The sequence below is a fragment of the Podarcis melisellensis genome (genome assembly GCF_964234715.1).
Source record: "Podarcis melisellensis genome assembly, chromosome: 14".
Lineage (NCBI taxonomy): Eukaryota > Metazoa > Chordata > Lepidosauria > Squamata > Lacertidae > Podarcis > Podarcis melisellensis.
In genome coordinates this window covers 5,267,743-5,292,465 of record NC_138546.1, presented here as the reverse complement: position 1 = coordinate 5,292,465, position 24,723 = coordinate 5,267,743, and the positions used below count along the sequence as shown (strand labels likewise).

Genomic DNA, 24,723 nt, shown 5'->3' with positions numbered 1-24,723 from the left:
ATAAGCTGTCTTCCTCTCAGAAACATTCCCGTCTTCTGATCTCAGCTCAGGAACAAAGCCACCTTCTGATGTTGCTACTGATGACCGCTTATGGTCTTCTCTTTCCTCTTACCTGAGATGGTGGCTGCTGTCTCCTCAGCTAGTAAGCGGTCTTTCTCCTCCCTTAGCTTCTCCAGTTCTCGCTGGTGCTGCCTCTGCAAGTCCTCTATCTTCTTCTGATGGGTCTCTTCCATAGCTGCAAACCCTCGTTCGCAAGTTGCCTGGGAAAAGATGGGGCGGAGGAACTGAATTTGTGTTTCTTGGCCTCAGAACCTACAGGGATTGTGTTAGGTTGAATGTTAGGATTGTGTTAGGTTGTATGGGCAGGCAGGCAAGCAAACAAAGAAAGAGAGGAGAAAGCCATGGAGCTGATGGACAAGCATGCATGGAAGGTCTAGACTGGAGCTCTAACATGCCTCTTCAATCTTAACCTGATAGAAAAGCTACGTGAAATCTGACTGACTAGGAAGAGGGTTAGTTCAAAACCTACTTAAATGGGGACTTCCAAAAAGCCTTAGGAAGTAGCCGTTGTCACTGGTACTTGGGATGGGGAACCTGTAGATCTCCAGGTGTTGCCGAATGCCTGTTCCCATCAACCACTCAACAACATCTGGAGGAATGCAGGTTCCTTGTTCCTGATCTAGACTTAACTTGGGATGACATTTAGATAAGACTAGGACGAGACAACACAACCCAGCGTCATTGTATTGCTGCACAGAGTTGTTTGATGGAAGTACGAAGCTTAAATGCACACTTTTAACCACAAAATCATTTGGAGTGGTCTGGATATACTAAATTCACCTGCACCAATCTAGCCTACTCCTTGGGAGGTACTGAATGTGGTTTGTTGTCTGTCCCACTTCTGCACTGTACAACTTCTTTCTCTGGTGTAAAATGTGAAGCATGCACCCTAATTCATAGCTGCCAGGAAACAGCTGCTTCTCATGCAATTTTTTGTACCCATGTAGAACACACACAGGGTGTCTGCTGAGTCTTAAGGAGTGTGTATGAAGGAGGAAAGCTTCTCTGTCTGTCTGTCTGTCTGTCTGTCTGTCTGTCTCTCTCTCTCTCTCTCTCTCTCTCTCTGTGTGTGTGTTTGTACTCTCCTTTTTAAAATATACCTAAGGTACCTCTAGGATCCTAGCCTAAGTCTTTAAATAAAATCATTAAATATCTTCAGAATTTTTATTGGCTACTACAAAAGGGCAAAAACTGGGCTCTTTAAAAATGAAAGATGGGTCTTTTCTGCATTGAATGCTTAAAAACGGTACTTCTGCAGCTGGCTGCAAGGATATAGGTTACTGGCCAGCCTATATAAATATGGTAAGTAACATGTTGCAAAACTGTGGTTATATAAGTTGCCTATGGCCTCCTGAAACACATCTGTGGAGGTATGTACAGCTTCAGTTCCTAGCTCTTTACACTGAGGCCAGAATCTTAGCTGGTGGGCTGGGATATATTTATGCCACTTTGCTCTCTGTTCCTTGGCAAGCACAGAATTGCCCCTTGAACCAGCTGTGGGCTGCAGAAGTGGTTGCTGCAGGTCTGTCAGCCAAGGCAACACTTTTTAGGATGGCAGAATGTTAGTCCAGGGGGAGATCAGCGTTCTGCAAGGGACATTTAAAAGCACCCTCTGTTACGTTAGTGCAAGCATGCCAGAAAGTGCAATCGGCCTGTATGGTAAACCTTGTGAGCTGTGGAAAGGCTCTGTTGCTGAAGGGTGGAGAATGTTCTTGTGGGAATGCTACAAAGGTTTATGAAAGGCAAAAGCAAAAAGAAGGCAGGCTTCAGCCGTGCCTGGAACAGAGTATTCTCCTAGAACCATTGACTGCTTCTCGCATTACTATCATTTCATGATGTGACATACCATCTACCTCCCATTAGCCCCTTTATATGGCCATGTGCTACAGCAATTAATACTGGAGGGTGTCCGTGGGCAGAATGTTGGCCTTAGACTGGAGGGACCCGAGTTTGAATCATGGCTCAGCTGTGAATTTCAGCTGAAGCAAGTCTCCGTTCTCTCAGCCTTGCCTAGCCTGCAGGGTACTTCCAAGGATAAGGTGATGCAATCCCATTTACACTCTGAGCTTCTTTTAGGGAAGGGGGGGGTATAAAATGTGATTAAAAGGAAGACTTGTAAAGACCTATCTTTTTGCACAGGCTTTCCCCGGCCAGACCCTATTGTATGTGCTTGTGTTCCTGTTTTCTTTGTTTTTCTGTGCTTTGATACTACTGTTTCATTGGTTTTAGGTTGTAAGGGTGGAAGTTCGATAGGAGGGGTTTGTGTTTTGAAGGACAGTTATAGGAAATCTGAGATCTAAAGGTGAAAAGATCTTGTGAAGGTTTGCAGAAGATAACATGTATCCCTAGGGCTCTGGCTACATCACCTCAAGGAAATTATATTGGGCTTCCAAGATTGACAATTTGTTCCTATGTTGCAATGCAAAGTTTTGATTTAGTGTTCTTAGGGGGCAGCCTTGTGGACTGTAAGCATTCCATTTGAAATGCATCCCATCCTGTGACAGACTATTATTATTTTTTACCTTTTTCACTGTCATGGGAAGGAAGTGTTTCCGTCCCTCTTTTTAGCTCTATCTATCCTCTGGCCATCAAGTTATAGAATTCTATTTGCCTTTAAACAAAAAGGTGATTGTTGCATTGCCATGGGTGGGGGGCGGGGAGAGATTTACACACATGACTTATTGAAATTAAGTGCAGTGAAGAAGAAAAAACCTTAAGATTCTCAAAGTCCTTCTGGTATTTCTCCCTCAGAGTGGACGCATTGCCTTCCAGGTGCTTGTTCTCCAGCTCATCTCTCATGATGTTCATTTGGGCTTCCAGCTCTTGAATGCGCTCTCTCAAGCCATGCATGGCGTCCAGCTCGCTCTCTGAGCCCTGCACCCCACCGTCGGGGTTATCAGCAGCCCATGCTTCTCCTGCACCCAATGTCACAGCAGGCAGTGCCTCTGAGTGCTGATTCTGGTACTGCTCCAGAGATGCTTGCAAGCACTGCAGCTCTTGCTCATAGCGCTTCTGCAAGGCCAGCAGCTCTTCATTGTGGAAGACCTGCAGTTCCTTCATCTTGACTTGAAACTTGTCCTCTAGAGTTTGGATCTGCTCAAGGTGGAAAGTCTCCAAGTTCAGCTTATCCCGCGCAAGAGAATCTAGTCGCTGCAGCCCTTCGGTCTGTTCTGATTTCAGAGCATCCTCGGTCTTGTGAAGCTGCTCAACCACGTTCCGGATCTCCTCTTCATGCGTGTCCTGAAGCTCCAGTATTTTCTTGCTCTGCTTATGTTCTTCTTCTTCCAGGAGCTTCCGCTGATTATCAAGCTGCTCCACTTTGGCCTTGAGCTCCGAATTCTCCCTTTCAAGCACAGCAATCATCTCGGCATACTTGCCCTGTTGCTTTCGGAGCAGCTCTTCGTATTCCTCCCGGAGGGTGGCAACTGCCCTGATGCGTTCCTGACACAGAGCATCCACATTGTGCAGGGACTCTTTGTACAGCCGTGCCTCCTTGGCGTACTCCAGCCTTGCCCTGTAAGCCCCGTAACAGACCTGGGCCTGGATAATCGCATCTTGAACAAGCAGAGACGAGTAGCGCTCAAGATCCCCCAGACACATATCATAGGGAGGACTGGAAGAAATCCTTAGCAGCTTGCGGCAGTCTTTCAGGGCATCATCAGGGGACAGAGACAGGAGAGCAGCAGATATTTCCTTTAGGACATTTGCTCTGTCTTTGAGCTGCTGAGCAAGATCGCCCTGAACCGCAGCTAGAGCTTGACTGCCAAGATCCTGCAAAGTGTGGGCTTCTGGCATGAAGCCAGGAAGGCTGGCATCCCAAGCTGAAGTGCCCTCTTGGATTTCAAGGGCTTTGGAAATCTGATGCATAACGCTGTCAAATTCAGGAGTCTGGTATGCTTTAATGATTTCCTCTAGCATGCACTTGTGCTGCTGAAGGGCTGTTCTGGTGTTGTGGAGGTCTTCTTCGATGGCCTTTAATCTCTGATGAAAGGACTCTCTCATTTTCTGGGCAACAAAACTGAGCTCTGCTTTAATCAGCGTGCTGTCTGCCACTGAATGAATGAGGCACTGAGGAATGTTTAAACACTGGGCCTCCCCCTTTCCCTTCCCCTCTTCTTCCTTGGCACTCAAATTCTTCCTTAGCTCCTCCACCTGGCTCCAAAACTCATCTTCCAACACTAGCTTTTTAGATAAGACGTCAGCCAAGGCCACTGCAATATGTGAAATATTTGAAGGCTCCAGCAAGACTGCATCCACCGTACCATGAATCTCTCTCAGGGCTAAGGAAATCTTGGAGGTTGCATCTGTCAGAGACTCTGCTATCTGGTTGATCAAGCTGGCTTCAAAAGCTACCCTCCTGGAAAGCATCCGCAGCTGGTCTTGTTCAGAAAACCCTACTTGTTGCTGCTGGAGGGCAGCTTTCTCCTCCTCCCCCAAGCTGCTGCCTTCTGCATGCAATGCTTGGACTGCAGACAATTCTTCTGCCAGATGACCAGGCGAAGAAAGTGCCTGTTGCAACACGAGGACTGCATCTGATAAAGAAGTTTCCGTATTGGACAGGACACCCAAAAGCACCTCTCTCTCTTGCTCCGTGTCACATCTGGACAAAGTTCTTAGCTGTTCTCTGCATTGCTCTAAGCACATCAGGGCTTGGTTGTTTCTCCCATGGAACCTTCCCAGCTCATGGATGTGATTTTCGAGCAGCTTGTGTTTTTCTTGCTTCTCGCCCTCCAGCTGTGAGACCAGCCTGCTGACTTGAGCCAAGCTCTCCTGAAGCTGCTCCCTCAGCTGTGCTTCTGTGCTGGCCCACTGGTGGTGAAGCGTGATGAGGGTGTCTTGATTGTGGCCCTGCTGGCTTTCGAGTTTCATGGTCACATCTTTGAGCTTTTCTTCTGTGATGAAAAGTTTGGTTTCCAGGGCATGGATGATAGACAGGTAAGTCTCCGAATCGCCTGTGCCTGGGTAACTCGGAGCTGGTTCTGATGACATGCTGTCCTCCGAAAGCGACCTGTCTTGGCTGGTGTCTGATGAAGTGCTGCTGGTCCACATCTTCTCGGATCCATCAGGGTGAATATATTTTTGGCACTGGATGTTGGAGAAACGTATCCTTTGCCTTTTTGCTCCGGGGGTTTCTGTGTCCGATTTTGCAGAGTCCTTCTGGCAAATCTCTCTCTCTTGAAGGTCTGTAGACTTAGAGGTAGACCTACACTCTTCTGGGTTCACTGCTGCGTGCTCACAGATCTGCTTGTGACTGATATTGGGGCCCTGATCCTCAGTGAGCATGCACTCTGAGACTGGAAGTCTTCTTTGAAGCTGTGAATGTTGTGCTGGCTCCACAACGTGGCCACCTGTTTCCGTCGCAACACATGGCGCTAAGCTCTCACCAGCTGATGTTTTCAACTCATCGTCTTGCGTCTGCTGATCTTCCACGTTTTCTGGATTGCTACTTACGGCAGCTATTTTTAAGAAAGGTTCCGCAAGCTCCTGGTCCTTATTTTCCACAATTCTCGAGTGGGCTTCCCTCACCACTCTTAGCTCCTCCTCCTTTTCCTTCAGTACCGCCTGCAAGTTCTGGAACTGCCCTGACACCACCTCGTAGGAGTGCTCCAGGGCATGGTAGTTGCTCTCCTCCAGCTGCAGCTTGGCTTGCAGCTTGGCGACCTCGTTATCAGACTCGGCAACCTGGTTCATCAGCTCTTGGAACCGGCATTTGATCTGATCCCTTTCCTCCTCAAGGCTCTTGATGTGTTCGGCGAGCTTTTGGATGCTGGCTTCTTTCATTTCGAGCTGCTCTTCCAGCTGGTGGACAATTTCGCTGCTTTCAAATTTGACGGACAGCTTTTCTTTCTGCAGGACCTCCATCTGCTGCTCGTTGTTCTGAAGCTGGTTCTCGTACTCGCTGGCTTTGTCCTCCGCTTCCTTCAAGCTCTGGATGAGGACCTGCTTCTCCCTCTCGCAGCTCTCCAGCAAAGCCTCATAATTCCTCTGCAGCTTCTCCTCCATCAGCATCTGGGACTGCTCGCTGGCACTCAGCTGCTGGCTGAGGCCAGCGATCCGATCCTGGAGCCGCTGCACCTCCTTCTGGTAGTCCCTCTGCAGAGCTTGCTGTGTCTCCAGATCTCGCAGCTCCTGGGTCTTCTCCAGCAGGAGCGCCTCCGCGTTCTTGAGCTTCTGCTCGCTGGCTTTCAGCTGCGAGCTCAGCGCCTCCTCGCTGTGCTGCCACTCTTCCATCTGCTCCTGAGCTTTCTTCCGCTCGGCCTTCAGGTCGCTCTTCAGCTTTGCTAGAGTCTGCTCTTTGATGGAGAGCTCTGCGGCGGCATTGCTGAGCCTCGCTTGTAGGCTCTGGATCTCTGCCTCGTGGTGCCGGATCACATCCTTGGCCTCCCCATAGCTACGCTTAAGTGACTGGATCTGCTGGTTGATCAGTTCCTGCCGCTGACACTGGGCTTCGAGCTCACTCTGGAGGTCTCGATTGACTTTATGGAGCCTCTGCCAGGCCCCCGATGGGGGGGTGGCCACCTCGGTCTTTAAAAAAAATTGATTAAATAGGAGATTAGTAGCACTCTTGGTTCCCAGTTCTGAGTGTCACACCTCTGGTCAAGCTGGGCCACAGAACAATTCCTTGCATAGGTTTGATCACTACCCATCTGCTCCAATTTTGGATGGTTTCAGTTTTGTCTGCTTTCTTTTTTAAAAAATCCCTTTTGCTCAGGGAAACAAGGAAACACTTCTTCAAGTTTAACAGACAACACGGATGATAAAACATTGAAACAGCTTGAACGCAAACGAGCCTAAGAGGAACAAAACAAATTAAAACAAAAGAAAACAAAATGATGGAGAAGAGAACACCACAGGAGAAATGATGACTTGGGACAAGTAGAAAAAAGCTTTGGAAAGGAGTGAAAATTGTGAGGGGGGCGGGCAATTTGAATATACTAAGATAAAACAAGCAACTCTTTGAAGCATTGGGAAACCTACCTGCTAGGAAATATCTTTTGCAGCTTGAGGCTAAGTTTGGAAAGTATGGGTTTAAATCAATATCTTGTTTTGCTGGGATTTTATTTTCACTTTTGTGTTACCCACCCTGACTTTTTGGGCTGGGTTGACCTGTGAGTCTAACTGCTGGATTGTGTGTGTGTGCAGGTGTACAGTTAGAGCATAATGTTTTCGCCTAGCAAAAGATGCAGAGCTTCAGGTAAATAAAGTCCTGGAGGAATGAAGGCCACTGAGAAGACACAATTGCTCTCCTCTCACCTGAAGAGATGGCAGCTGCGAACTGATCCCTGCCGCAAGCTTTCCTGCTTGTGGAAAATATATGTGTGTGTGTAATATGTGAATGAAGTTTAAAATGCAGAAGTTCTAGATCTGTCTGCTACCCGTGTTTTGTTGTAAATCAAGGCGAGCGGAGAGGAAAGGAGGAGTATGATGAGAACATAAAAGTCAGAACAAGGAAACCCTCGGAGAGATTCAAAACCAAAGCCATGTTGCATGCAAGGGGGCGGGGGAATAAACACACAGAGAATCATGCAAGAGTCGGACAGAAATCATGTGGCTTGAAGAATACACAAACAGAAAGAGGCAAGAGGAGCACAGCGCTAAGCCTGATAATTTGGCCTGTCTTGCTGTACTGTAATCGCTGGCAGGGACAGCCCATAGATGTGACACTCAGGTACAATAAGTCAGATTACATGCTTCCACACCAAAAAACCAAAACCCAAACCCCTAAAAAAACAACCCATGCAATATTATCCACACCCAAGAGAGATTAGTAGAGTGACCCTCTCCACCCTCGCCCCACAGGAGGCAGAAGATACAACTGGTGTCTTGGTGGGGGGAAAGAGAGGAAAAGCAGTCATGCTCAACTTCTGTTAGCACTGAATGGGCTGGAGAAGCTCCACTTGCCATCGAGCTCAAGGCAGGACACACACGGGAAAGGTTACGTTGCAAGAGCTCAAAGAGGGGCTCAGTTCAACATGCACGCGGATCGAGTCCTGAAGATAGATATGCAGTGTCTCGTTGGGCGGAACATTCTGCAACATCAGCGCTATGAACCGGGGATGGGAGGGAGGCAAAGGATTAGGAGCTCACCCGGGCTCTGCTGTTTTCTGCTGTTTTGGGAGGAGTCTGGCAAAAACGCTCCCCAGAAGCTGCAACCATCTGCTTTTCACAAGGGTCATTTGCTTCCCCGCTGGGGTGACCAGCATGCCTGCTTTATCGGTCTTTCACCAATTCTTCAAGGTCTCTTAAAGCGCCATCTTATGCACGCTGACCCAGGAGCAAGTCCCACTGAACTTAATTGGACTTACATCCGAGTAGAGAGACATAGGATCACATCGTTAGCTTCTCAGTCCTACAAGCAAAGGTTCTCCTATTGGGCCCGGTTAAAAGGAGAGGAAGCATTTAGGTTATCTGGTGCAACCTGATGGAATTCGTCCCATTATTCTGAGCCTGGCAATCTGTACAGTGATCATCATCTGCCAGTGTCCTCCAGGGAAAGGAGGTTCACCCCACCCCACAACACCACCTCTGTCACCTACACAAATGGCAAAATAGCAAGGAGCCATAGGTGCAGGGTATCAGGTTGAAGGCACAACAGATAACCTAGCGAATGGGCAGCATCTGCTCTCTTTTGTCAGTATGCAAGAGATTCTGTTCCAAAAGATGATCTCTCTCCATCAGGAGACTTGGGTAGTCTTGGACAGAAGGCCAACTCTTCCAGAAGGTTGAATGCATTATGAAAAGGGAAGGATGCTTCTGCAGGATGGTGTTGCTCTTTATCAAAGCTACTTACAAAATAAAAATATTAGGCTTGCAACTCTGAAGAGTGGGCATTAAATCGAAACACATTTTAATAAACCCAAAGGCACCCTCACTTAATCAAGCAACTAATACTTTGAAATTTTAAATTCTTGTTAATTGAAATGTATGCAAACTGACAATGGCACACACCAGCTTGGGAGCTATGTTTACTCCCCTGCAGGAAGTCTGCTTCATCAGTTAGGGAACATGGTAGCAGAGTAGGACCCAGCAGGATTGAACCCTCCTGCTCTCAGCAGTGTAGTCAGCGGGGTGGGGGAGGAGATGCTGTATGTCCTTCTCTCTTGCCCATCTAGGCTTTAAAAACCCCAATTAAACATTAACCCCACTGATCAAAATGAGTCAGAATCAGATCCAGATTGGGTGTTCCCTGGGTTGCAGCCCTGGATCAGTTAGTAGGAGAGCGGGGCACACACAGCCCTAGAAACAAATTACATTATCAACTACATACTTTGGAAAGTGGCTTGTTTGCTATCAATTTTGACACCTCTTAAGATACTGCAACCCAATTTTCCATGAAGTTTCCTAAGATCAAGAGGCAGGTTTTAGTCTAGGTTTGGATACAACCAGAAATGGTTAACAATGGAGATGGTGGACCGAACCTTCCAAAACTCTTCTGATTTAAACCATTGCTTTCAAAACTGGAACGATTTCTCAGAATTCCCAAGCAACAAGGCTGCTTAGTGCAGTACTGAAAAGAGGAGCTTGCTCTGTACCTGCAGAAAAGAGGGTAATGCAAAAAGCTTCTCTCTCACCCCTACGACGTGGAGGACTGAAGGTTTTGCAAAGTGTGTCTCCCACCCAGGTGCGTCCCCACAACCACCCTGGACTGAAGTCCCACAGATTAAATTTGAGCGACGGCAACCAAGTAGGACGTTGGCCTTGCTCTCCTACCTGCAGGACGTAACCTTCCCGGGCACTCTGCTCACGGCCCAAAGCTACTTTCAGCTGGTCCTGCAGAGCACGGTTCTGCTCCAGGAGTTCAGAGGCTGCCTTCTGGCTCTGCTCCAGCTGCAAGCACAAGAGGAAAGGGAGAAGACCACAAAGACGTCGTTCAAAAACATCCACAACTCCAAACCGGCAAGGTGACCGGCTGCCCTATACAAACTGGTTGGGTGAATTGGATGGATTTCTCCTGCAACCTAACAGGAGCTTCTCCTCATCTATACCAAACTTTGGGGTAAGAACTAAGCTAAGAACTTCTCCAGGAAGAACCATCGTGCTCTAGGAAGCCATTCCATCTCCAGTCTCTCCCCAAAGGCATGGGCTTAGATGACGGGTGAGGCTTGGCTTGCATTTTCCTTCCCCCTTCTCCAGGATGGGCTCATTAACGGCAGATGCTACAAGGACAGCAGAAGGTTAGATAAACTAAACATAATTCACTTGCTGAAGATGCAGAAGTGCCAAGGTGAGCTGAGCCTCTCCAAGTAAATGAAGCCATGGGTCAACACGCTTGGACACTTCTCTCCCGGGTAGAGGGAAGAGAGGGAATGGTTTCTTCTATCCCACAAGAGTGGGCAGGCTTGCCAATTTAGATCCATCTCCGGATAATTAAGGAGGACCAGTAATTATGGCCCTATCACAGGTTATGGGGAACCTTTGGCCCATGGGCCAAATTTCAGCACCACCCCTTTGCTTGCATGCTGCCTTCCCACATTATGCTCAAAGAGGGTTACAACAAAGAGAGCAATGCTTTGCAAAATCAACAATGTGACCCAGCATGAATTCCAATTTGCCCTGGAGGCCGTTTCCCACAAGCCATGCCCACATGCAAGCCCCACGCATGATGTCACAGGTGCTCCCGATTGTATCCTGGCCAAAGAGTTTGGCAGTCACTGCCGAGGGAACTCCGTAGGATGGCCGATCCCAGAAGAGAGCCGAGCTTGGACTTCAAGTTCCGTGGGATGCATCGCTTCGGCTGCATGTGGCAAGCCAGTCCTTGAAAGGGCCTTCAAAGCGCCGAGCAGAGCTATTTGCAAGCTCCTTGCTCCTTGCACAGAGCCCTGCTTGGAGCTTTGAAGCCCCAATGACCTGCTGACTGTTGCCACTCCAAAGTGGCAACAGGGCTCTTTGCAAACCCAGTGTGGCACTTTGAAGTCTCAACCACGGTGGGGACTTCACGAACGCCCCATCGCTGGATGGGGTGCCAGGTGATCTGACAGGTAGGCGGTGAAAGGGTGGGACAGAAATGGATCCAGTTCCCTAGCCCTGCCCTATCGGAAGTTAAAGAGGAAAGGTAAGCCAGTTTAACATGCCTCTTCCATATTTAAAGTGACCGTAAGCAAATTGCAAACGGAGAGAGGGCGGGAAGAGATTAGTGTGAGCAAGAGAACTGAAGCCCCCTGCTTTAACCTCATATCCCCCTGTTTCTGCCAGGGCTCACTGCTAGGCCTCTTGAACTCCCATCAGTCCTAAGCCAGCCTGCCTGGAGGAGCCCAAGTCCCACCCACCTGCCCTCCTCCCTCCCTCCATTTTACCTCCTTCTCCAGGAGTGTGGTGAGGTGCTGCTTGTGGAGAGCCTCGCTGCTGTCATCCGGATGGGCGAGGTGTAGAGGGGCTATGGGGACCTGCTTTTCCTCGCGCAGAGGGGTCGTCTCCACCTGGTGCCACCGCTGCTCGATCTCCACGTGGACGTTCTGCGGCTTGGTCTCTGAAGGGCTGGGCAGCCCCGGGAGCCTGTCCACCTCCATGCGGGAAAAATCTTCCGGGCCTCCCCCGTCAGGGGCATCCAGGCTCTCAAACCGCTTGCGCCTCTCCTCCCTCCGCCGCGCACGCTCCCTCTCCAGCTCCCCGGGGTCTGCATCTGTGGAGCCGGGCTCCTTGGCGAAAGGGGCGTCGCTGCCTCTGGAAGCGTCCGCCACGCTGGCTCTCTCCTGAGCCAGGGCTTGCTGGATGGGGCGGAACTCGGCCCAGTCAAACGTTTTGGAGCGGCCTTCACGCCGGCGCTCTCGGGCGCGGCTGCGCTTGTGCTCAGGGTCGATTTCCGCTTGCTCGCCGTCCTGTTTTTCGCTCAGCTTGGGGCAAACGTCGAAGGACGAGCTGGTTTTGCTTTTCTCCTCGGGCAAAGAGCTGGCAAGGAGGGAGGAAAATGGACAAGAGAGCGAAAAACCATCAGCGCTACTGTTGGTTTCCTATCTGTATACCCCCTTTCAGTTTTGCTATGTAAAGGTACCATTGTAAGCCAGAAGGTAGTAGGGGCAGGGAGGGAAGAATCGAAGCCCGTCGAAATGTCCAGGGCCATGCTATCTCTGAAGCTTTTTGCTATTGCTCTTGATCTGCCTGTGAAATTATCTCCCTCTCGCAAGATTTAGCATTTGATGCCTATCAAAACTAGTGAGTGGTGAAGCGCCCCTTCATCTGAAGTCTGAAGCAGCTTAGAAGCTTTGCAAATTCATTTTTGCATTCCAAGCTAGAGGAGGACTTCACGGTGGTTCAGAACACACCTGAGCATTATGGGCTACATACACACATGCTCTGAACCAAACAGTTATGAAGTATGGCAATCAGAACGACCAGGGAAGGTCCTTTGTAAAAATCTGCTTTCTACTAAGTGGGAAGTGTAACTGTTCTCCCAAACTGGCCTGATTTTGGTCACACTCTGTCAGGGTTTCCCCCAATTCTCATTAAACCCCACAAGGACAAAAGGACTCCTCTCAACAGTTTGATCTAGTGTGTCCTCAAAAGAAAACTAGCTTTTTTGCTGGTGATTGCAAGGCAAGGTGAAATAATTCCTACGAGTAGCCTCACAGAAACCCTCCTAAGTTACAGAATTCAGGGCTGAATACAAGATGAGATTTTCCCTACCATACACACACACACAAAAATGGTACACTGATTGTACATTCCTGTGTTTTTATTTTAACAGGTTCCTCAATGGGACCCATCTTCAGGGAAGGAAAACGTTACCCCAGAATAAAGCCTAAATGATAATAAAAGATGAACGCTGGGCTTGTTTGCCCATTGAGATACAGGCATCCCCGATCATTCCTCCTTCTTTCTTTTTATTTTAAACCACTGCACTCAGTTCAGTTCCCAAAGAGGAGAGGACGTGGCCTTCGTTGGGCACACTGGCTGTCAGGCTTCAATTTAACAATGGAGGGGGAAGTCTGATCGCACAAAAGTAAATGTCGGTTTGCAGAGAAATTTGGTAGACGTGCTTAAATGGATTCCTTGGAAAAGGTTCTCCATGAAACATCTCCAAGCTCTTCTCTGTACTGAACACTCAGGTTTTCTTAGTGTTTTCCCCACTCAAGTGGGTGGCTTCAGATCAAGCAATCCCACACAGGCAGCACAACTTCCACCTGGCAAGACAGAAATCAGGAAGCAAGTGGACCTGCCTGCGTGGGATTTTCAAGTCCAAAGCCTTTCAGAGTTGTTGTCTGTATAAAGCAAAAATAAGCATACAAGCTGTAAAAGCGTACAAACGTCTACTTTTTGCCACCATTGTGTGTGTGTGTGTGGCCAGAAATGGTAGCGGACACAGCAACTTCTAAACCCATGCAACTGTGGCAGGACAGACACTTTGGCAACTTTTTGCAACGGGCAAGGCGGACATTTGACTACACCCATGTTGCGGGGAAAGTGTCATGTGCGAAGAGGGCCTTGGCTTGCAGTCAACAGTCCTGGCGTTTGGAGACAGCACACTGCTTCGCTAGTTCTACACGACAGGCATCAGCACAGGGCCTAACGCAAGCTACTGCCGACATCAAAGAAGGAAAGCGGCAGCCCTCAATGCCAGTATTGAGAGAGGAACAGAAAAAGAGGCAGACAACACAGGCAGCAGACAAGCAAGGAAGAGAGTTTCAGACATCGGAGGAGAACCTAAAAGGAGCTGCCAGACAAGGCCTATGGACAAAACATGACACATGCCAGCCTTCAGCATGCAAAGTGGCAGACTGGGTTTAAAAAATAGGAGAGGAGTTCTTCCTGATGTTTAGCCAGAATCTCTGACTAAGTTTGAATCCACTGGTTCAGGTCCTACCCTCCAGAGGAGGAGAAAACAAGCTTGACAGTCCACGTGACAGTCCTTGAGATCTTTGAAGATGGCTCTCATATCTCCTCTCAGTCTCCTCTTTTCCAGGCTAAACATACCCAGCTCTTTCAACCACTCCTCATAAGGCTTAGTTTCCAGACCCCTGATCTTCTTAGTTGCCCTCCTCTGCACATGTTCCAGCTTGTCAATATCCTGCTTAAATTGTGGTGCCCAGAATTGGAGAGATGTCCCAGGGGCCTAAGGATTTCAACACAGCATCTAATTTGCAGGTTAGATCCATCAAAAGCATTCATCAGATGCCCAGGCCCTCGCTGCCTTGGTAACATGGCAGGTCCAAGCACTGCCCAACCTGGAACTGAAGCCTGGATACTAGTCGCTTAGCAAAATGATGGCAGAGAGGCATTTCCCTACACTTCTGAAGACAAACAGTACCTGCAAGAGATCCCACAATCTCTTAACGGGAAGTTTCAACGCTAATCTGCTGTGCTATAGAGACTTTCTGCATCTTCAGCTGTTGCCCCCTTCCGAGGCACAGACCTGATCAGACCAGGAGTCTTTTCCAGGGAAACATTTCCAATGTTTCCAAATGTCCTTGAGACACTTCCAAGAATGTGTGAAAACGTCACATGGGAAAGGTGACCAGCAGACACAGGTAATGCCATACACATGGGGTCATTTCTGTGTCCTTCGCAGAGGTAGCAGCTTGTATTGCTTTTCCCATGTGACATTTTTGAACACAGGACTCAGCTGCAGGAGTGCGCTTTCGTTGTTAAGATGTAACGGGGAAAGCATCGCTGAGCCAAAGGAGGATAATCAGCAGCGAAACTGGGAGCTGCCTCTTTCCCCCATTCTCTTCTATCCCACTGTTTGTTCCCAAAGCAGAAAAGCAGGACTTTTTACCCCTCCAGAGTGCAAAAAAGATAGGGGAGGCATGCAGTGAATCACGAGATATATACAAACCACAAAACGTTAATACAGGAGAGAACACAGTTTTCCAACCTGGGCTTCAGCACGGATAGTTTCAAAGAGAAGCTTTTCCTGGGAACGCATGGAAATTAAACACACGAAGGAGTGAGGAGAGAGAGAAAAGAGGGTTCAGAAGCACCCAGAGAGAAATAGGGTGATGGACGGAGCAGGAAGGGAAATGGGTCGTTCTGGGTTGAAACCAGGGGCTGCGTTTTTCCAATCACAGCTCTCAAAAGAAGGAAAGCAAGAGCGTCCTCAAGCGGTTGCTAGGGAGGGGTCAGAACAGGGCAGAGAATGGAAGAATGCAAGTGGTAGAAGAGGAAAGAAAGAGGCAGCAAACTGAAAGAACACCCCCTGAAAACACACCCAGGCGGTGCTTCCATTGACTCTTAAGAGGGGGGTTACATGTGTCATGGGAAAAAGAAAGTGCACCCTCTTTGAATTCTGTGGTTTTACATACTAGGAGATAATAGCAATCATCCGTTCCTTAGCAGGTCTTAAAATTAGGTAAATAGAACCTCAGATGAACAACAACTCAGGACATATTACACCGTGGCATGATTTATTTAACAGAAATAAAGCCAAGATGGAGAAATCATGTATGAAAAACTAAGTACATCCTTACTGCTTTATAGGAATTAAGAGGCTAAGTAGCAGACAGAGGCTGCTAATCAAATGCTCCTGCTTAACTGATCATCAGCATGTTCACCTCTATAAAAGCTGAAGTTTTAGCAGTTTGCTGGTCTGGAGCATTCTGGTGTGTTTGTGTTCAATGCCAAGGAGGAAAGAGAACACAATGCTCTTAGAGAAGCAAGTGCTGCCGCCCATGAAACTGGGAAGGGTTCTAAGACCATCTCCAACCAGTTTTAAGTCCATCATTCTACAGGGAGAAAGATTATTCAAGATTGGAAAACATTCAAGACAGTTGCCAGTCTTCTCAGGAGTGGACGTCCCAGCAAATTCACCCCAAAGTCAGACCGTACAATGTTCAGAGAAGTTGCAAAAAACCAAAACCAAACCCAAGAGTTTCATCTCAGTCTCTACAGGCCTCAGTTAGCATGTTAAATGTTAAAGTTCATGACAATTAGAAAAAGACTGAACAAGTATGGTTTGTTTGTAAGGGTTTCCAGGAGAAAGCCTCCTTTTTCTAAAAAGAACATGGCAGCACAGCTTTGGTTTGCAAAGTTGCATCTGAACAAATCACAAGACTTCTGGAACAATGTCCTTTGGACAGATGAGACCAAAGTGGAGATGTTTGGCCATAACGCACAGCTCCATGTTTAGCAAAAACCAAACACAGCATGTCAGAACAAGAGCCACATATCAACTGTCAAGCACGGTGGTGGAAGGGTGATGGTTTGGGTTTGTTTTGCAGCCACAGGACCTGGGAACCTTGCAGTCATTGAGTCAACCATGAACTCCTCTGTATACTAAAGTATTCTACAGTCAAATGTGTGGCCAGCTGCCCAACAGCTGAAACTTGGCTGAAATTGGGTCATGCAAAAGGGACAAGGATCCCAAGCACACCAGCACATCTACAACAGAATGGCTGAAAAAGAACAGAATCAAGGGGTTGCAATGGCCCAGTCAAAATCCAGACCTCAACCCAAATGCTATGTGGGACCTAAAGAGAGCTGTGCACAAACAAATGCCAGCAAACCTCAATGAACTGAAGCAAAGTTGTGAAGAAGAATGGGCCAAAATTCCTCCACAATGATGTGAGAGACAGATAAAATCCTACAGAAAACAATTGCTTCGTGTTATTGCTGCTAAAGGTGGTTCTACAAGCTATTGAATCATAAGGTGTACTTAGTTTTTCACACACGACTTCCGTTTTGGCTTTTTTGTGTTAAATAAATCATGACACAGTGTAATATGCCATGTTTTGTTGTTCATCTGAGGCTGCATTTACCTAATTTTAAGACCTGCTATAGGAACAGATGATTGTTATTATGTCTTCATATGTAAAACCACAGAATTCAAAGAGGGTGCGCTTTCTTTTCCCCACGACTGTACATATTCTTCTGCTAATCACTTTGTACACTGAAAAACACTAGAGATATAATGGAATATTTGCAATTCAGGCAGCTGCCCTGAGCCTCAGGAAAGCTGAGAATCAAGGCTTTATTTAAAATAGTTTTACGTGGCCTTTAAGGTCGGGAGACTCCTCCCAATGTGGTGTACAATTAAAATACAGTACAACAAAAGAATTAAAAGCCAGTTTTTGAAAAAAGCCCCCCAAATACTAAAATACAACACACAACAAACGTGGCTCAAGAAGAAGCTGGCAGAAACAAGTGGGACTTCGAGGTTTTCCTAAACACCTGCAATCAACTAAGTCTGACAGGTAATTCTTAGAGTCAATTCTGAAGTGACATCTTTCCCAAGGAGAAAAACACCCACCGTGCAATGCAGTGTGGATTCCAAAGGAGAGATGAGGACTCTTTAAATTGCCCAAGGCTGAGGGATCTCATCAATCAACTCTGGGCTCTTTATGCTTTTCAATTTATTGGAGTAAACTTTTGCTTCTGAACTATTCTGCGACTTTTGATCACACATTTCCTCACAAGTCTTCCTAAACGGATGAGAAATCCTCGGTAAGATGCTCTCTGTGTCTTACAGATTAAAACAGGTGTGTGAGTCTCAGATCCTGCCCTTCCTTGAAGGAAGGTTGTGAGGGAGGGAGAGCGACCAACCAACTGGCCTTGGGTCCACCAGAGCGCTTTGTAACCCAGCCGACTTTTAAGTCTGTGTCTCCCTGGCTCCAGACCCACCCAACACTTCCAGCCGTTGTGCTGCACGGCGGCGTGGAATCGGAACAAGCCGCAGCCGAGAAATTTGGCAGCGAGGTACCAAACAGCAGCTTCTGAGCCGTGTGAGGATCAAAAGGAGGGGTCAGTAAAGGAGAATGGAGAAAGAGAGAAAGAACAGAGGCATAGAGAGAGACAGAGAAAGACTGGAAGGTGTGGAGGCCCAGTGAATAGGAGACTGCCCTGAAAAGCCCCTTTCTTCTTACCTGGTCACATCTGGAGCAGTGGTGCGGCGAACGTGCTTCATAATCGTCTGGATCCAGTTCCTGCGGATCCCCGAGGTCATGGCAGAGAGAGTGAACTCGCCTTCTTTAGTCTACGCCAAGAGAAAAGGAAGAGAAACACAAGGGGAAGAGATGATGCTGAGCTCTAGTTCATCTAGAGGGAAGCATCCTTTGCATCCCCTTCCAATAATAATATTAGGATAATTTATTATTTATACCCCACCCATCTGGCTGGATTTCCCCAGCCACTCTGGGCGGCTTCCAGAAAAATATTAAAATACAATAATTCATCAAATATTTAAAGCTTCCCTAAACAGGGCTGCCTTCAGACGTCTTCTAAAAGTCAGATAGTTGCTTATTTCCTTGACATCTGAAGGGAGGGCATTCCACAGGGCGGGCGCCATGACCAAGAAGGCCCTCTGCCTGGTTCCCTTTAACCTTACTTCTCGCGGTGAAGGAACCACCAGAAGGCAGTTCCCTCAGTGTCTGGGCAGAACGATGCGGGTGGAGACGCTCCTTCAGGTATACAGAGCCAAGGCAGGTTACCTAGTGAATGTTCCTAAGTGGGGTTTCCAGAAAGGATTGCAGAGAAAGATGCATCTTCTGTCCCCTCTCTTTCCCCAAGGAGGAGCCATTTATTTATAGGACGCAAAACAGAGGCTGGCCACCCAGAAGGAGTCAGAAAGGCACCCTCCTTTTCAAGGGATGGAGATAGCCACTTCCGATGGACCCAGTTTAACGAAACAGAACTGGGGTTTATTTTTTCAGCCCTGCTTTTCTATTCACAGAATCCCCAAGTGTCTGGCATTTGGATTATTAGAACAAGAGCAATGCAGCACACTTTTGTAAGAATACAAATGAAACCACGCGGATGAGACATGCCTACAACATATATTGCAATATGGCGTAGCACTACTCATTAGGTCACTCCTATCACTGCTTTTCAAGTTGATTTATTGAATAATTCGTTGAACTGCTTTACTGTGAACTTGTTATTATTTACTGTACAATAATATGTTTAGTATTTTACCTCCCCGCCCCCGTCACCAATTTTTCTCAGCCATGTTATGTTTTATGATTTGTGTGTGTACAATTTTGCAGCACACACACAAAAATCTAATATTTTTTCAAAAAAAAACCACAAACAAGAATGCACAGTCTCAAATTAGCTGTACTAAGGCTGAAACAGAAGAAAATAAAACCTAACAGCAAAAATGAAAAGAAAGACACTAAAGCTATAACGTCTGTAAAATATGGTCTTTGTCTGTCACCTCAAGGGCATTAAGAAAAGGCGCCAGGCAAACGGAGTTTAAAAACTGGGGTGGCATAACCAAGACTCTCTTCCCTAGTAACTGCCTGCCTAACTTCAGAGAAAGTTGGGGAACTGGGAGGAGATTTTTTTATTTACAATTTTATTGTAAATTGTCATGATGATATTATTATTAAAATTTATATATAAGTTTATTACATTTATGATATATGTTGTGACCACTCCAGCATGCCTCAGTCAGGAGTCTTTTGAATCAGATAATGTTTTCAAATGTTTTCTGAGGGCAGCCCCACGTGCAACTTATTGCAGTAGTCAAGCCTGGATGTTAACCAAAGCATGGGGAACTGTGGCCAGGAGGAAGAGTAACAACTTTATGCTGCAGGAGATACTGGAGCGGTCTTAAACAAACCTCGACCTAGGCAATCTCCCAAGCTATGGACCTCAACCTTTGAAGGATAAGTGAAATTCCATTTGAAACTGGATGAAAGCTACAGAAGTAATTACTATTTTTTCCCACCGCAGCCACCTCCTAAATTCACTGCATGACCCATCCTGCTCCCCCCAAGTTTTTCTTACATGGATTTGGAAGCCATAGTTCCGCTGGACGGGGTATTCCGTGACATCAAAACATGTTGACAAATCAATTTCCCCATCCAAATCAGCAGCCTGGCAAAACATCGCAAAGAAGAAATGTGTGAGGCTTGTTTTTCTCATCTCCAACAAGACAAAGTAGATCATTTGCTTATTCAAGCAGCACGTGTGCGGTGTTTTACAAAATACCAGAAGATAGGTCCCTGCCCAGAGCAGCTTACAGTCTAGAATTCAGCAGGGGAGGGAAATGGAAGCAGGAGAATGCAAGGAGTTGAATACCAGAGGGGGGGAAATGGAGCTTCGACTACCACTGGCGATTGTAGCTTACCTCCTCTGCCACAGAATCCCGGTAGTATCTCAGGCTCTGATCTGTCAGCACAAACCAGTGTTTCTTCCACTAGGGAACAAACAAGACAAGCTGTTTTACAAACTGCTCAGATGATCTGTGTGCTCTTGCCATTCCCCCCCAGTCCTTATTGTGCAATGCCCCACTAGCATACTGTGACTCTAGACACTAGGTCTTGCGATGTGTGCCTCTGTGCAAAGCACACACAAACTTCTGTATACGGGAGCAAGTACACAGAAGTCACAGAAACACATTAACAACTCCTGAAGCAGCAGCCTCCCTTATGATAGTCAACCTTGTCCTCTGCGATCAGAAGAGACGCAACTGGTTGTATGGTGGCCAGAGATTGCAATCTGGAAATGTTTCCGAGAGAGCAGGCTGTTTCAATTTTAACAACAAGCCTCTGGAACACTCTTCCACAAAGGAGATTTCAGAACCTCAGTCTCTCGGGTGTCCAACACCTCCTAAAAACTCGGTTGTTCACCCGGGCCTATTGGGGATGTTTGAGAGTGTTAACACTGTTGAGTTGCCTGACGTGCTCTTCTAAATGACGGGCTTCAAAAGTATTTATTGTGCTTCAATTTGAATTTTGGATCTGTGATTTCTGACAACCGCTTAGGGGATTTTTGACCAGGAGAAAAAATGCAAGCCAAGTAATAATACATGCATTTCATGAACAAGTGAAGAAGGTGGAATGGAGAAGAAAGCCTGAGCAACAGGAGAGAGCGGGGAGTGGTTTTTCGACAGGACACGCTCTCCAATCAATAACTTTGGCAGCTTGCTGGGTCTGGGAAGGGAACATTCAACCACGTTGCCTTGGGGAAACCAGAACAGCTGGCTCTTCCATTAAGGACACCCTCTCCAAGGCATTCTGCTTTAATCCAATCTCTTCCTCCTTACTGTATTTCAAGATGCCCTTTTCAGTATTCAGAGGCTGCTGCTATAGCTGCAGCCTGTGAATCTTGCAGCAGAAACTGGCAGCCCCGGCTTCTGCTTATCAACCAAGGCTGCCTGGATACTCAGGAAACAGCATACAGGCAAGGAGGACCTGGGAGACCAGGGTTTTAATCAGCCATGAAGCTCCCGGGGTAACCTTGGAGTCAGTCTCTTAGCCTAACCTACTTCACAGGGCTGTTGTGAGATTAAAATGGGGAGGAAAAGAACCATGTATGCCAACTGGAGCTTATTGGAGGAAAAAGGTGGGATATAAATCAAATAAAAGTACAACAAACTGTAACCAGATCGTAACAAAAGCCAGCTCTTTAAAGGTAAAGGGACCCCTGACCATTAGGTCCAGTTGTGGCCGACTCTGGGGTTGCGGCACTCATCTCGCTTTATTGGCCGAGGGAGCCGGCGTACAGCTTCCGGGTCATGTGGCCAGCATGATGGAGCCGCTTCTGGCGAACCAGAGCAGCACACGGAAACGCCATTTACCTGCCCACCGAAGTGGTACCTATTTATCTACTTGCACTTTGACATGCTTTCAAACTGCTAGGTTGGCAGGAGCAGGGACTGAGCAACGGGAGCTCACCCCATCGCGGGGATTCAAACCATCGACCTTCTGCTAGGCTCTGTGGTTTAACCCACAGCGCCACCCGCGTCCCTTTACTTGGAGGAGAGTTCCTTAAATCAGAATTTCATCCGGGATTTTACCTGTCCATCATCATACTGCTTGGTCAGCCATCCCTTCTTGAAGTTCAGCAGGTCAGGCTGCAGAGAGAGGAAAAGGAGATAATGAGTCCTTTGCAAAACTCAGACAGGACCGGGGCCACGTTCAGCTTCCAAGAGAGGGAAAACACGCTATCTTCATCCAAGGAAGGTGTCTGCAGTTCCACAAGGCCAAAAGGAAACGAGGGGAGACTCAGTCTGCACTGAATAAGGATGCCACAGGAGAACAAGCTACTTCCATTACTTAAAACTATGTATGTTGTTTTCAAAACCATCCCCGGCAAGGAACAGCATTGCGTGTGTGCTGGAATCCAAGGAAGCTTTTCCGCCATCGCCAGGTTCCATGCATTTATATATCATAGAAGTATCTGCAAATCCTTCCACTTTTGTGCTATGGATATTGTTCTTGCAGGCAGAAGCCATGCTGTGAATTCATTAGACTGCAGTCTTTGAGTAAAATCATCCCCTATATTTAGAAATGAAAGCTACAGTGGTCTTCAAGGTGGAATTATCATAAGCTGGCCCTCCCACCATCAAGGAAATAATGTCGCACTCCATGTCCCTGCCAGCAAAGTGGTGCCATCCTGAAATTCATAGTTTCTCTGTGATGTCACTTGTGTGAAACGTCCAGTGAGCCTTTCCAGATGCATGCAGAAACACACCTGTATGGCTTAGAAGAACAGGTAGTATTCCATTTACTATCTGAAATAATAAGACCCATATCTGTTTCCCATGGAGTTCTAACGCCCGTAAGGGGTCCAGCTTACAATACCACCAATTCCCTACATACAGTAATAGAAACTAGGATTTTGGAATACTGCACCTGAGCCACCAGTAGGTGGGCTGGTTTTGGAAGGAGAATAAAAGGCTATATTTTCACGCCATTTGTGGGTTGGGAGAAGGATAGCTTTGTGTGTGTGTGTGTGTGTGTGTGTGTGTGTGTGTGTGTACTTTACCACCCTTCATCTGAGGATCAAGGTCTGGTTTGCAATATAAAAACACAAAAATGTGTACTATATAGATTTTTTAATTAGCCAAAGGCCTGGATGAAGAGGAATGTTTTTGCCTAACGATATGCAATGAAGGTGCCAGGTGAGCCTCCCTGGGGAGAGCATTCCACAAATGGGGAGACACCACAGAAAAGGCCCCGTGCTCATGTTGCTGCCGTCTGGACCTCTCGCAGAATAGGCACACAAAGAAGGGCCTCAGATGGTGACCGCATGGTCTATTCATATGGGAAGAGGCAGTCCTTGAGGAATTGGGGGCAAAGAGAAGCAAGTATGTCAATATTTCTGGGGCGCTCCCTCCAGCTCAAGTCCCATACGCAGAGGACTGTGCACATACAAGATGCAGACAGGATCAGGCCCAAGGGGTTTTGAAGATGGAAACCCAAAGCAAAAGCGAGAGGGAGGGAGTGTACCAGTATGACGATGTGGACTTGGGTGCCTGAAGGACCCGAGTTCAAATCCTCACTCAGCCGGGAAGCTCCCTGGATGTCCCAGCCACTAAACCTTAAATGAATGGCTTTGTAGCCCTCCCTTGCACAGATAAACGAGAATCCTCCTCCATAAAAGCAGAGAAGGAGCCAATCAATTGCTCTGGGGCTGAAGCTGTGAGCCGCTGTCGTTGCACGTAGCGACCAGTAGGGAGCGTCTTAAAAACAGGAGCCTTTCTCCAGCAAGGCAACGATCCCGCCAGCAGAGAAATCTGATGCAGGGAATGTTTTCTGGAGGAGGCAAAACGGCTCAGTGCTGCCTATTGCAGCCAGCAGACCAATATAGAAATACATACGCCTACACATACACACACACAGGCTGCCTACCTTATCCATGCAGTTCCCTGCTCATCTGCCAACTCTAAAGAGTCTTCAAGGTCTCGCTCCACAATTCCCCGGCTTTTATTTATAAACTCTGCAGGGCTGGCAGGTGGCCGTCACGTGCGACGGGATTCAAGCTACTCCCAGGGGTTCCTATTTACGAGGCCTCAAAATACACTGGAAATTTGGCAGGTGGGGTGGCGGAAGAGGGACTGTCGTTTCTGCTCTGACCGCTCAGGGTTGCTGTTGCCGTTCCTTCTCCCCCCGAAGCAGATCCTAAGGGACAACCTGCCTTAAAGAAAAACCGCCAACTTTGGAGACGAAAGAAGCCCCCTCAAGTTGCAGGAGGACAGCGGTGTGAGAGAACGGGGATTCGGTGGGGGGACGGACGGACGGCAGCACAGTGTTAAACTGTGGAACTCACTGCCCCAGGAATGCGCCGATGGGCAAGCAAGCTAGATGGCTTTAAAAGAGGATGAGACAAATCCGCGGAGGAATCAGTGGCTATGAGCCACAACAGCTATGCTCTGCCTCCACAGCCAGAAATCCTTCTGAATACCAGAAACCATAGAAGGGGAGTGCACTTGGGTAGGGGTCCTGCTTGTGGGTTTGCCCACAGGCAACTGGTTGGCCACTGTGCAAACAGGATCATGGGCCGATGTTCTTATCTGCACCCAGGGAGATGCCACTTTGTACTCCCGAGAACAGTCCCGGGAGGGTCTGCCATTCTCCACATGTGCCATTCTCCATATTCTCCTTAGAGGTGGTCGCCCCCCATCTCTGGAATCCCCTCCTGTCGGGGATGGGGGGAGATCAGGCAATCCCTCTTCCTGCCATTCAAGAGGAGTGCCAATTTATTTTATTTATGGTGGCCTTTGGAAGGAGGTCAGTGCTTTTTAAGGACTGCGGTTTTCGTCAGATTTTACGTTGCAAGCCGCCCGCAGACAACTTTCAGGAAGAAAGCTGTGGGTAAGGTAAAGGGACCCCTGACCATTAGGTCCAATCATGGCCGACTCTGGGGTTGCGGCGCTCATCTCGCTTTATTGGCCGAGGGAGCCGGCGTACAGCTTCCGGGTCATGTGGCCAGCATGACTATACCGCTTCTGGCGAACCGGAGCAGCGCACGGAAATGCCGTTTACCTTCCCGCTGGAGTGGTACCTA

The 24,723-nt window shown here is 47.7% G+C and overlaps 1 protein-coding gene across 8 annotated transcripts in view; it reads right to left on the bottom strand.

The window, feature by feature from the left end:
• MPRIP (myosin phosphatase Rho interacting protein) overlaps window positions 1–24,723 on the bottom strand; it is a 153,998-nt gene that overhangs the window by 12,993 nt on the left and 116,282 nt on the right. For 4 of the 8 annotated variants that reach the window (XM_081889032.1, XM_081889031.1, XM_081889030.1 and 1 more), the window contains exons 10-17: window positions 21,731–21,787; window positions 20,060–20,128; window positions 19,717–19,806; window positions 17,853–17,962; window positions 11,355–11,946; window positions 9,772–9,888; window positions 2,773–6,585; window positions 113–260 (exon numbers count right to left, since the gene is read on the bottom strand). In XM_081889032.1, the coding sequence (XP_081745158.1) occupies window positions 113–260; window positions 2,773–6,585; window positions 9,772–9,888; window positions 11,355–11,946; window positions 17,853–17,962; window positions 19,717–19,806; window positions 20,060–20,128; window positions 21,731–21,787 (4,996 nt within the window). The remainder of the gene's footprint in view (window positions 1–112; window positions 261–2,772; window positions 6,586–9,771; window positions 9,889–11,354; window positions 11,947–17,852; window positions 17,963–19,716; window positions 19,807–20,059; window positions 20,129–21,730; window positions 21,788–24,723) is intronic. The other 4 variants (XM_081889036.1, XM_081889035.1, XM_081889034.1 and 1 more) reach the window with 1 other exon arrangement.